Source organism: Prionailurus viverrinus, chromosome E1, assembly GCF_022837055.1.
Source record: "Prionailurus viverrinus isolate Anna chromosome E1, UM_Priviv_1.0, whole genome shotgun sequence".
In the NCBI taxonomy this organism is placed as follows: Eukaryota; Metazoa; Chordata; class Mammalia; order Carnivora; family Felidae; genus Prionailurus; species Prionailurus viverrinus.
The window spans coordinates 40,725,020-40,737,754 of NC_062574.1; the positions used below are offsets into that span (position 1 = coordinate 40,725,020).

Here is a 12,735-nt window from a genome sequence, read left to right on the forward strand (position 1 = left end):
GATCTCTGCCTCCACGTCTTGGGCATCCTCCTTTCATCGGCTTGGAACATGCCGCCGTTAAACTGGAACGATCGATGACCTTTCGTAACCTGATATGACCATGGACACACAATTATGGAAATGCAAACGAATAAGTGTAATAATAATGCTCTCCAGATGCCAGTTTTGGAGGAAATCTCCTTTCCAGACTGTCTCACAATGAGAACGCTGTGGGCCCTCACATGGACAAAATGGGGTCTAGAACTAGGTAGTAGGGAAGGAACGTGCCTGCGTGTGCTCATGTATGTTTGCTTGCACTATCATGTTTCAGAGAGAAAACACACGTGTAAACCAAGGGCAGTTCCTTGGCACGTGTGTGAATTTCCTAGGCTGCCGCAGCAAAGCACCCAAGCTCAGGTGACTCGAAACAGCAGGAAGCGATTGTCTCTCAGTTCGGAAGATTAAAGATCTGAAATCAAAGAGCCAGCAAGGCTATGCTCCTTCCGAAGGCTCTCGGGAAGAATCCTCCCTTGCCTTCTTTTACCTTCTGGTGCGTCCCAGCAGGCTTTGGTGCCCTTGGCTTGTAGCTGCACCGCTCTCCAGCTCCGGAGTGTCACATAGCCAACCTCTTCCCGTGTTTCTCTTCTCGTAAGAGCACCAGGCGTCCTGGATGAAGGGCCCACTCTAATCCAGCTTGACTTCTTTGCACCAAATTACATCTTCATGGCTCTCATTTCCAAATAAGGTCATGTTTTAAGGTTCTGAGGGGTAGGACTTCAGCATATCTTTTTGAGGGGATATAATTCAACCCAGAACATGGAGTAACACCCTTCTCTTTTGACACCACAGAAACTTCTTTTTCCTCCTGCTTTTTAACTTAAAGACTAAATATCTTAACACCAGACCCAGATCATTTTGAGTCACTGGAGGCTATTGAAGGAAGATAGCAGTTAGCATAGACAATAACAGGTATTCTAGATAAGATGAGGAAAGGAACAGGGGCACGTGGGTGGCTCAGTCAGTTAGGCCTCTGACTCTTGATTTCGGCTCAGGTCATGATCTCGAGGTTTGTCAGTTTGAGTCCAAAGTTGGGCTTCATTGGACGTTGCAGAGCCTGCTTGGGATTCTCTCTCTCTCTCCCACTCTCTGTACCTCCCCCACTCTCTCTCTCTCTCTCTCTCTCTCTCTCTCAAAATAAATGAATAAACTAAAAAAAAAAGTTGAAGGAAGGAGCAAAGGCCCACGGGGCAGTGCTGAGTGGGCCTCTTGGTAGCAGGAAGTGGAGGTCGAGAGGCAGAAGAGGCAGGTGCTCAGGCACTGCAGTTTCCTCCTCCCGAGTCCAGCTGACGTGCGACTGTTTCCTACGACTTTCTAGCTGGAAAGCTTGGGCCACCTGTAGCAGTCTTAGCTGCCTCCCTCTAAAGTGAGGTTTCTCAGAGGGTTATTGTGAAAGGAATGGAGTATTTAGGACTCCTAGCACAGTGCCTGGTGTAGGAGCTAACGTGTTAGTTTGGAGTTCGGATGCTGAGCGCGATAAGCAAGATGATGGAGGGATGCGGAAGTAAGGTTAACATCGACAGGGTAGGAAATGGTCAGGCACTAACGTTTTGGAGATGGAGAGTGGCATAAAAAGATAGTCTTTGAGAAAATGTTGTCTCCTAGGGGCACGCAGGGGGTCACAACCAGGAAAAACATGGAATCGTCGTGTACAAAAATGGAGACTGAAAGAAGAGTCGCTTCTAAGAGAAATGGAAGGAACCTGGCAACTAATGGGGAGGGAGAACTGAAAGAGGGGATACCCACAGAGGGCTGACGCGTGGAAACCCTGGTGGCCAAAAGAGTGCTGTGTCACTGATCAGCAGGACGGCGGGAGGGAAGCCGGTTGAGGAAGAACATCTTGAGTTTGGTCTTAGATTTGATGCGTCTGAGGTGACGGGGAGGCCACCTATGTACGCACATAAGAAACAGTAGGAGAGGTCAACCCGGGGGACGCGTGAGATACGCGTGGGGGTGAGCCCCGGCACACTGCCCATGGGGCAGGGAACACTGGTGTCATGGTGTGCCCTCAAACTCTAACTCTGAACTCATCCTCTCACTGCCCCCAAACGCTTCCTTCACGATTTCTCTCCTGCACCATGCTCTGATGGCTGTCATTAGCCTTGGATTGCTGTTGAACGTATGTCGTACGGAAACTTCTTTTTTCCCTTCCTTTCTGTATATTGTAATTCTGTTCTCTTCCCCCTCACCTTAGTTAATGACAGCGCCCAGCCACCCCTGCTGGGGGCCTCGCAGCCATTTTTTGAAGTGCCTTCTCTGTCATACCTGGCACATTTCTTCTGTTTTAATAGAGGAGAAATTCATGGTTCATTGCAAGCGAATTGGGACGAGTGCTACAGGCTCAAGGGATCATGCGTGTGAAGGATCAGCCATTGTAGGAGAGTCGAAATTGAAATGAATGACTTATGGGTGCTCCCTCTTCCCTGGGCTTATGCCAAGGAGGGGTGGTCTGCGAGACTTTGACACTCCTCGCTCTGCCCCTCTCCTCCGTGGTCCTGAGCATCCTAGCTGCGGTTCTTGAACCCGATCCTCGATTTCTACCACCTGCGATAGGAGCTTGCTCACGAGTTAGCCTGTCTGGAGTGGCAGAGGGGGCCGGATGTGCTGTGGATTTCCTGAGGACAAAAACGCGGGCTAGTTGAAGAGGAGATAGGGGTCAGCTCAGGAGGGTGGCTAGGGAAAGGCTGACGAGGTCCACCAGGAGACACCAGCTCCTTCAGATCATCCAAGTCTCAGGATAACATGATTTCTGTTCCTGGAATCTGTGTTAAGGCCAGGAAACAACTTTTGTAAAGTGTATTTTTAGGACTTTTAGAGGAAATTATGCGGGAATTTTAAGACTGAAGACGGGTGAAAGAGAGAGAAGAGAGAATAAGTGACACCTTATTCTCTTATTCTTTGGTGAAGACGCTACTCTTGTTTTTTTAATATGGGTTGCCATCCTTTTGTCTTTCATGTTGAATCAGTAGCCTCCTACGTACCATAGCCATGGCTCATGTCCAAGTGCAGTTTCTCGTGCGTGTGGTTTGTGGCAACAAGGACTAAAAACTTTCCACCTGAAAGGAATTTTGCCTGATGTGCAGGGTAACATGTGCATGGGGTTAACACCCCCCCAAAGATCTCCTTTCCTTCACACCAATATCACCAGAGGCTGAATTATGAGGGTTAAAAAAAGAAAAAAAAAAGCGCTTGCTTGGAATGTGAAAAAAAAATTAAAAACCTGAATGAAAGCCATAGAGAAAAAAAGTTCCGCTGTTGTGTTTTGAATACATTAGTGGCCCCTGCAGAGACTATGGTTCTGGGTTTCTTTAGATCTATAATATGAACCCGTTCCCCATTACTGCAGAATCACTACGAAAAACTTTTTTATGGTTTGTTATTCATCCTGGTACGTCTAGATGAAGAAATCACTTTGAGAGAAATCTTGACTGGCGTTCCAGTTGAAGACTTGTTACTTTTGTTAGTAGATTTCGCCTGTCAAAAAAAAATAAAATAAAATAAAATCAGACAGGAGCTATAGTGGCCTCTGTAAATAGCCAGTAAGAGCGCCCAGTAAAAATGTCACTCTGCCATTGCGTCATCCTCCTTCGCTCCAGATTCGTATCTCCCCCTCTGGGAGACACGGCTTCCTGCTGTATGGTCTTCCTGCTGTATGCCGGTGGTTTAAGATGTGCTTTTAAAAAAAAAGTCTGTAGGGGCGCCTGGGTGGCGCAGTCGGTTAAGCGTCCGACTTCAGCCAGGTCACGATCTCGCACTCCGTGAGTTCGAGCCCCGCGTCAGGCTCTGGGCTGATGGCTTGGAGCCTGGAGCCTGTTTCCGATTCTGTGTCTCCCTCTCTCGCTGCCCCTCCCCCGTTCATGCTCTGTCTCTCTCTGTCCCAAAAATAAATAAACGTTGAAAAAAAAAATTAAAAAAAAAAAAAAAGTCTGTAAATCTGACCTTACAATAGTGAGATCTTATTGCTTGCGTTTAATTTTCCCTTAGCTTTCACTGAGCAATAGTAGAAAGAAAATCATCTGCAGCTTCTGGGTCAGTTGACACGTCCAAGAAAACGTACTCACGCGCAATATTGTCACTCACACCATTTGTAAACGGAGTTGAAGTAAATGCTACGCGAGCCAACGTGGGCATTATTAAAAAGGCAGTTAAGGTTTAAATGAGAGTCATCCCTATTTCCCCTTCATAAGTAGTGTCCCCTCCCCGTAATCACAGTTCAGGTGTCATTTCCGTTCGAGGGGTAAGCCAATCAGTGGATGATGGTTGACACCAAGATTTTATAATCCTAATAGATGTTTTATGGCACAAACTTTGAAAGCACCTGACATGTTTTAAATGGAAGAGAGACCCATTTCCATTGAAAAATAAACCTGGAATTTCACTGTATGTAAATCGTATCTTAATAAAAATGCAAAGAAGCCTGCCCTTTCCAGTTATCTTCTCCTGAGGTCAAAATATGAACATCACTCCTTGCTTCCTTAACTTTCCATTCAGAATACACATGGGGAAATCCTTCCATGTCTCTCCTGCCCACGGAATGCCGAATGAGCCACGTGTCTTCTCTGAAGTAAGAGAGTAAATTCAAGCCTCATGAAAGGAACATTAGGGTGACTTCATGTTTTTTAAGTAGGAAAGGCTTGAAGTTTTTCTAACTTTTTGTTATGGAAACTTTCCAACATACACACAAGTAGGGCGAATAGTATGCAGAACCCCCACCTACCCGTCACCCAGCTTCACCCGTTTTCAACGGGTTGACTTCTTTCGAGCAGCATCTTTAGCACAAATACTCTGCTTCTTTGTTCTTGTTGAAACTCCTCAGCGGGGCAGAGCTTGGGGCTAACAAGTTCCTTTCTGCATCTCACCCAGGAGAGGCTCATCCTCTTTCTCATTTCATGGCCACAGACTTAACCCAAAGTCCTCAAAATCAACGACTTTGAGGATCCCAATTTTATATTCATACAGGGCAAAACTTAATCCGTGATTGTTTGGTTTACATATGCTTTAATCCAGTTTCTTTAAATAAAAGAATGCTACTCAAGATTCCCACTTCCCAGAGAACATGTGGAACATGGTCTATGGGACAGAACCAGGGAAAGGGTCCCTGGAGGAGCCTTGCCCCTCACTGTATGGCAGGCTCAGAAAAATGTGCCCGTAGGCCTCGTGGTGATTTGTGAACAGGCCAGACGTAAGCATTTGGCCAAGACTTGGCAACACAGAATGAGGCAGAATATAAGCATAAAATGCATTAAATTTCAAGTCTGCGAGGACTGGTTTGAAAACTCTTAAAAATCAGGAAGGCATAGTCCTGTAGCATGTGTAACAAAAAGGTAAGAGTCCACTCTGCTGACAGTGTTTTCAGAAGTGACTCAGGAGAAGGGCAGCCTTTTCCTGTTGATTCTGTTTTGAGTGGAAAGTAGTTTTCCAAATTTCTCACAACTGAGGTTTTGGTAAAGATGGGGAAGTAGAGAGTTTGAGATTGTATTCTCTAGAGAGAGAGCACAAATATTCTGGGTGATGAGCTGAGGACAAGTATGCTTGCCCGGATGGCCTACTGAAAAAGGATCATAAAGTCATAGCTCTCGTAGGCCAGAATGGACACCTACCACCGCCCCCACCTGTGGAGCTGGCTGAGAGGTGAGCCAAAGGCCAGGTCAGATATCTGGAAAGACTTCTGGTCATTCATAAGACTCTGCCATATGCCTTGTATGCTGGGAACATTCTGATTATCTATCTATGTATCTGTGTATCTACCTATCTATCTATCTATCAATCATCTATCTATCCAGTCTCTACACCAGTGTGGGCTCAAAGTCATGACCCCAAGATCAAGAGTCACATGCTCTACTGGCTGAGCCCACCAGGCACCCCAATATCTTTTTATCACGATAGCGCAGTGTTTCTCCCTGCCAATGAATTTTTCCTTCATTAAATAACTTTTTAACCACTTTATAATTGAAATGAACCCTTTTGTTTCATCATTTCATGTTTGTTTAATTGCTTTAGAACTGCAAGAGAAACTGGGTTTTAATAAGACTACACATAATTCCTTAATGCATGGTTTTACAAGTTGAGTGGTTTGCTTTGAATCATGTTTATAATTTTTATGAAAATAGCGTTGACTCCATACTCTTTGCTCTCCCCCCAAACCAACAGAAAAGCTCTAGGACTAACACAGGTGCCATTCAGCAGGCCCATTAGCTCCCAGCGCGTCTCCTCACCCTGCGAAGTCCACTGACGTGTGTAATCTTTCAGACTTTAATTTGCTCTAATTATTTTCATATTTTAAACAAACAACTCAGATTACTTTATAACGTGCTCCCTTTTAAAGAGTGCGGCACACTCTCGTTGTTCTTGCAAAGCTTATTATGCCATTTACATTTTTCTTCTGCAAAGTGTCATTCTTTGTTCCCAGTGGCCACAAAGCACCCCGAAAGTCGGCAAGCGTAACTTCCTACGGCAAGCTGCCTTACATGGCATTTCAAGGCAGGTTTAGTTGGGAGAAAAGAACTGCCTTTTCAGTAGTGATGTAAGTGAACACAGCAGAGCTGAGAGATGAGGAATAATTTTGCAGAATAAACTGTTTAACTGTTCGAGTTGGAGTTTTTTGCTTCAAATTTGTGACCCCATGTTGGACATTCTGTTCTTTCATTATCATGGGCTTTTTTTCAGAAATAAACTCCAAGTTGTGATTTTTTGTGTGTGTGTATGTCAGATCTGAAGGCTTTTGAGTAAAGAAGCCACAACTTGCAAGAATGTTCTTGCTCGTTCTTAGTGAGTAATTGTGGCCACTCTTGCACAGTCCTTGTGTCAGGTTCTGAGGTTGGAACTCTAATGGCCTAATAATTTTTTAGAATATGAGACCAGGAACGGCTGCCAATGTAAACGGCTGTTTTCCTTTCATCTAGTACATTTAACTTTTTTGGAAAGTGGTATATTATTCGGTTACTTTTCAATTTCTGAAACTGATTTTTTAGCAGATAATAAAAGTAATTTCTGGACATAACCGCTTTCTCCGATTAACCTGAAAAAGATCACGTCTTACATCTTTAAACTGTGAGCACGTTTGAAAAGGGGTCCCGTGGGGCGCCTGGATGGCGCAGTCGGTTAAGCGTCCGACTTCAGCCAGGTCACGATCTCGCGGTCCGGGAGTTCGAGCCCCGCGTCGGGCTCTGGGCTGATGGCTCAGAGCCTGGAGCCTGCTTCCGATTCTGTGTCTCCCTCTCTCTCTGCCCCTCCCCCGTTCATGCTCTGTCTCTCTCTGTCCCAAAAATAAATTAAAAAACGTTGAAAAAAAATTTAAAAGAAAAGGGGTCCCGTTTTGAAAAGCAAATGTAATTTCGCTTCTATTTTGATAACATTGATAAAATATGGCCGACTTGGACTTCGTGCCGCGTGAAGTGTGGAGAACGCACCAGAGCTAATTCTGTTACCTGTCCGGTTAGAAATGCTTTCAGCCACACACCTGGGATACTGGCTTCTCGGCTGCCTCCTGACCCCCGAGTTCTTACCGGCCCCCCTGCCCCCTCTCCCTCTGCCTGCTCTGACGTGTGGCTGGCACCCAGTAGTTAGGTTTGCAAAAGCTGCTTCTACTTTCTTCCCCAAGGAAGTGTGCCGTCTGCACCTGGTCTGAGACCCCTCTCCCCTGCTCAGAACCCCCTCCCAGCGTGACCGGTCCCCTCAGAAGTCCCGCCAGCGCCTTAAACTCAACTTGCAGAAAACCATCCTGCCCCTACCGCCCCCCCTTGCTTCTTGTCCCTTCGGTAGCTCGTGGCATCGTGTCGTGTGGCCGTTCAGTGTCAAGGCCTTGCGGTATCTCGGAGCCCCCCCTTCCCTGGACGCCCCATTCGTGACTCTACCACCCCACCCCCATCCCTGTGCCCGCTGCCCTCTTTCAAGCCCTCGCGTGCCTGGCCGGCGCTTTTGCAGCGGCCTCCTTACCTGACCCCCAGCTTCACCCTGCAGAATGAGTTCCTCACAGCTCAAGGGCAAAGACATTGGGACACGAGCAGCACCAAATGTGGCCATGGAGCAAGGGAGAAAATTGGCTTCTGGCTTTGGCGTTTGGGAGGGAACCGGGGACTGTGACAGACACGGACGGAGGAGCATGGTGGGGGCAGCTGGCAGGTGTGATGCGGCATCGAGAGGGCAGAGAGGAGATGGGTGGGGGGGAGACACTGCACGTGGCCATGCCCAGGGTCCGCTGGTGGAGGAGGAGGGAGCCGACGCAGGAGGCGGGGAGCAATTTTTTGTGTAAGACAAGAGAGGTGTACATCTCCTTTATTTATTTGTTTTTTTGTTCTGTGAAATAAAAAGAAAAACTAAAGGAAAAAATCAAGGGCGTGTTGTATTCTTGAATGTGGCAGACACCAGACAATGTATTATCACAAAGAACGGTAATATCATATATGTACATATATGACACGTGTCTAGATATAGGTATTTGGAAGGTATAGTTGTATATCCTGTATTTCCAGAAACATAATAACCTTTAGTTTAATGTGCTGTATTAAGGACATTTGGAAGCCCTGATGATTGAAGTACATCTCCTCGGGGAGTGTAGTTCAAATATTTATTAGCTCCTTCCTCAAACATGAATCCGGTGTCAGGCGTGTGCCAGGCGTCGAGCTGGCTTGGCATTAGGCCTCCGGACCCGAAGAGGAGAGAGCCCTGAGCGCCCGTCGCTCTGTCTCGCACAGACCCAGGCCCTGATTCCCTTAAACGCTGGATGGATAAAAGCCCAGAGGCCTCCGTACTTTGCTCTCAGGATGGATTCCATCAAGCGGAGCAGGTGGGACAGCATCCAGGCAAAGGAAAAGGAAAGCAGGTACAGAGGGAGAAAGAGGCAGCGCCCGTAGCCAAATGTATAGGACTGGAAATGAGTCCGTGTTTTAACATGCCAGTCCGGTTTCCTTTGTACTGGCCACAGAGACCCGAGCGGGCCGTTTAACCTCACGGAGCCTCAATTCTGCGTTCTCTGAGGAACGTGAAGGAATACCTGCTGTCCGGGATTGCAGTGAGGGCTAAAAATAAAACCCACGGAGTCAGTGATAGCCCCTGTTGTTATTGACACTGAGGCGTCATGGGGCTCAGCCTGGCCAGAGCCAGAAGACCCAGATCCCCGAGTGCCATGCTCAGGAGCGTGAGCTGTTTCTCGGGGATGCTGGAGTATTGTGGAAGCATTTCAGCGGGGGGACTGACATAATTAGATTTCGGCTTAAGAAGATCACTCTGACAGCAGGGTGAGGGTGAATGGGAGAGCAGGAGACACTGGGAACAGAACAACGTGCCAGCATTCTTCCTAATACAGTAATCATTACTCTCCCCAGTTATGCCAGAGGCGAAGCTGACGAGATCCTATTTATTGGTAGCTACCAAAGGAAAAAGAAATGCCACTTGATCAACCAACTTAGGAACAATTGCATTCAGAGACCACAGTCACAGAATTATAAACAAGAATCGTTTCAAGCTCATTGGCAGACGTGGCTGAATTGTGAATTTAATAGTCAAGTATAACATCAAAGAGCCCCCAAAGCTTTTCGCCTCACCCTCCAATCATTCTACTTTTTAAGCTAGAGGTTCTTAGCCTGGGGTTCATCCGTGGATGGGCTTCAGGCAGTATGCGGACTTCCTGAAATCAGAGGCAAAATCATAAGTGTACTTTTTCCATGTTGCGGAGTGAGCACATAACATGCTTCGGCTGCTGGTTGGCTGCGTCTAGAACCCCAGAAAAGGTGAAGAACCGCTGCGTATATCGGTATATAGAAAAGACTGGCATTGCACTGAAGGAATTCTTTATTTTTATTTTTGTTAATGTTTATCTATTTTTGAGAGAGAGAGACAGAGCATGAGCAGGGGAGAGGCAGAAAGAGACAGCGACACAGAATCTGAAGCAGGCTCCAGGCTCCGAGCTGTCGGCGCAGAGCCCGACGCGGGGCTCGAACTCACAGACCGCGAGATCATGACCTGAGCTGAAGTCTGACGCTTAACCGACTGAGCCAGCCAGGCACCCCGCGTTGGAAGAATTCTTAATGGACACCGACTTAGACATTCTCCCTGGACTTCAGACTCTTACATCAAGCTGCAACCCAGCGTCCTTGCTTGGATGTGTAGTGGGCGTTCCTGACTTAACGTATCCTAGGTTCCCCCATCCCTCCCTTAGCTTCCCCAACTGCATTCTTCTATCTGCTCCACCCAGAATCCTGGGGGGCTTTTTATTTTCAGGCTATGCATCCACCCCTTGGGGCTGTCACTCTGTCTTCAAATATATCAGGGATCCGACGCGTCCCTCACCCCCAGCTGCTACCAGCCACCACCCTGGTCCAGTTCCGCATCACCCTTCCCCAGTACGTTTCAGTGGCCTCTCCCCGGCCTCCCTGCTCCTGCCCTCATCCTTCTTGCAACTATTCTTCGCAGCAGCCAAAGCAGCACTTGCCCGCAGCCCTGCGGTAGCTTTCCCCCTACCTCTGAAGAAAATCTGCAGTTCTTCGCTGCCCCCTGAGGCTCTGTGTGACCTGATGCAACTGGGCACCTGTGACGTCCCTGACGTTGTGGCTCCCCCTGTGCTCACTCTCCACACTGGCTCTTGGAGTTCCCTCAAACATGCCACACCAGGGCCTTTGCACATACAGTATCCCCGGCTTGGCCGTTTTTTCCTGCAGATAGTCATATGACTTGCTCCCCTCCTTCAGGTCTTTGCTCACGTTCTCTTGGGCCATCTGCAACATCTTCGGGGTCAGTCATCTTCTCAGTTAAGCATTCGACTCTTGATGTCGGCTCAGGTCATGATCTCGCGGTTGGTGGGATTGAGCCCCACGTTGGGCTGTGCGCTGATGGTGCGGAACCTGCTTGGGATTCTCTCTCTCCCTCTCTCTGACCCTCCCCTGCTCTCTCCCACTCGCTCTCTCTCAAAATAAATAAATATCTTTAAAAATCGCAACATCTTTCCCAGCCCCACTCCAGAATACCCTCCTACCCCTGCTTTATTTTTCTTCTGCACTTATCACTGATATATCATACATATTGTATCCTTATTGTCTTATCCCCCAACATAATATAAGCTTCATGAGAGGGATTTTTTTTTTTTTTTTGGTCTGTTTTCTTTTACTGTTCTATTGAGAATACCTATCACAGTTCTTGACATATAACAGAAGGTCAGTTGTCTTCACTGAATGAATTTTATTTTAAGGCCTTTTTTGGCATCTTCGCAATTACTAGGCCATGTGTTTTGCTCACCGTAACTTTTATATATTATATCCATAATTATGGCATATTGTTTGAACGTGTTCTGTTTCTTCTCTAATTCACCTCTTTACTTAAAATAGTCATTGATGCAATGACGATTACTCATCTTATGGTTTCTAAATTCCCCATGTTAACCTGAATTCTGTTTCCATCAGCCACTTGGCAACTGAAAGGGTTCCTCTCTGAACACTTCTGACAGGTTCCGCGAATTCCACACCATCCTTAATGACTTAAAAAAAGAAATTCCTTGGGGCACATGGGTGGCTCCGACGGCTAAGTGTCCGACTTCGGCTCGGGTCATGATCTCACAGTTCGTGAGTTCCAGCCCCACGTCGGGCTCTGTGCTGACAGCCCGGAGCCTGGAGCCTGCTTTGGATTCTGTCTCCCTCTCTCTCTCTGACCCTCTCCTATCACACTGTGTCTCTCTATCTCAAAAATAAGTAAAAAATTAACCGTTAAAAAAAAAAAAGAAATTCCTTGGAGGTTATTATTAGTATCATTTGGAAGACCATCACGTTGGTCCAACATTACTGTTCCTAGCTGTCACCATACTTTTCAGAGCTCAGCGTTCCTTGAAGGTGTACTGATAGAGCCACTTTAATTAGCAATAGCTTTAAGCTTTATTGCACGCTTTGGTTCTATGCTGGGAATGTAAGAGCCATTTTTATTAAATGAATTGGCACCTGCTAATGTGTCTGTTTTGTTTTCTTTTTTTAATGTTTATTTATTTTTGACAGAGAGAGAGAGAGAGACAGAGCATGAGTGGGGGAGGGGCAGAGAGAGAGGGAGACACAGAATCTGAAGCAGGCTCCAGGCTCCGAGCTGTCAGCACAGAGACTGACGCGGGGCTCGAACTCACGGACTGTGAGATCATGACCTGAGCCGAAGTCGCACGCTCAACCGACTGAGCCACCCAGGCGTCCCTAACGTGTCTGTTTTATGTTTGGAGTTTGTTATACCAGTGATTCCTAAAGCAAAAACTACCTGGGCGTGACATTAAAAGTCTGGTTTTGTTTGCCCCGAACTCTGTGGAACAACAGTAATGGACTAGAGCCGAGACCTTTTTGATGCCAATTCAGGTGGTAAAACTCCTTTTCCAGGATGCTCATTTTTAATGTTTATGTGTTTATCTTACGTTGTTTCAGGCTTTGCAAGACGAACTAGAAAACCGCTCTAACCAAGTGCGATGTGCAGAGAAAAAGCTACAACACAAGGAACTGGAGTCACAGGAACAGGTACTCTCCTACTTCTGCTTGGCTGGTTGGCTCCCTAACTTTCTCCGGGTCTGGGAGCTCATCTACTTCCTGTGTCCGCTGGGATGCTTTGGCTGCAGGTAACCGAGTGCTCCACCCCTGGTTGGCATAAACAGCTTAGGGACTGTTTACCTCACAAGACCGGAAGTCTGCGGGTAGGGCCGGGCTCTGCTTCTCTGCCATTCTCATGGCTCTACCTCCTATGGTG

The 12,735-nt window shown here is 47.0% G+C and overlaps 1 protein-coding gene across 6 annotated transcripts in view; it reads left to right on the forward strand.

Moving 5' to 3' along the window:
* The window catches only part of CEP112 (centrosomal protein 112), a 422,889-nt gene that overhangs the window by 365,392 nt on the left and 44,762 nt on the right, over window positions 1-12,735 (forward strand). For all 6 annotated transcript variants that reach the window (XM_047833171.1, XM_047833173.1, XM_047833170.1 and 3 more), the window contains one exon: window positions 12,420-12,509. In XM_047833171.1, coding sequence (XP_047689127.1) covers window positions 12,420-12,509 — 90 coding nt within the window. The remainder of the gene's footprint in view (window positions 1-12,419; window positions 12,510-12,735) is intronic.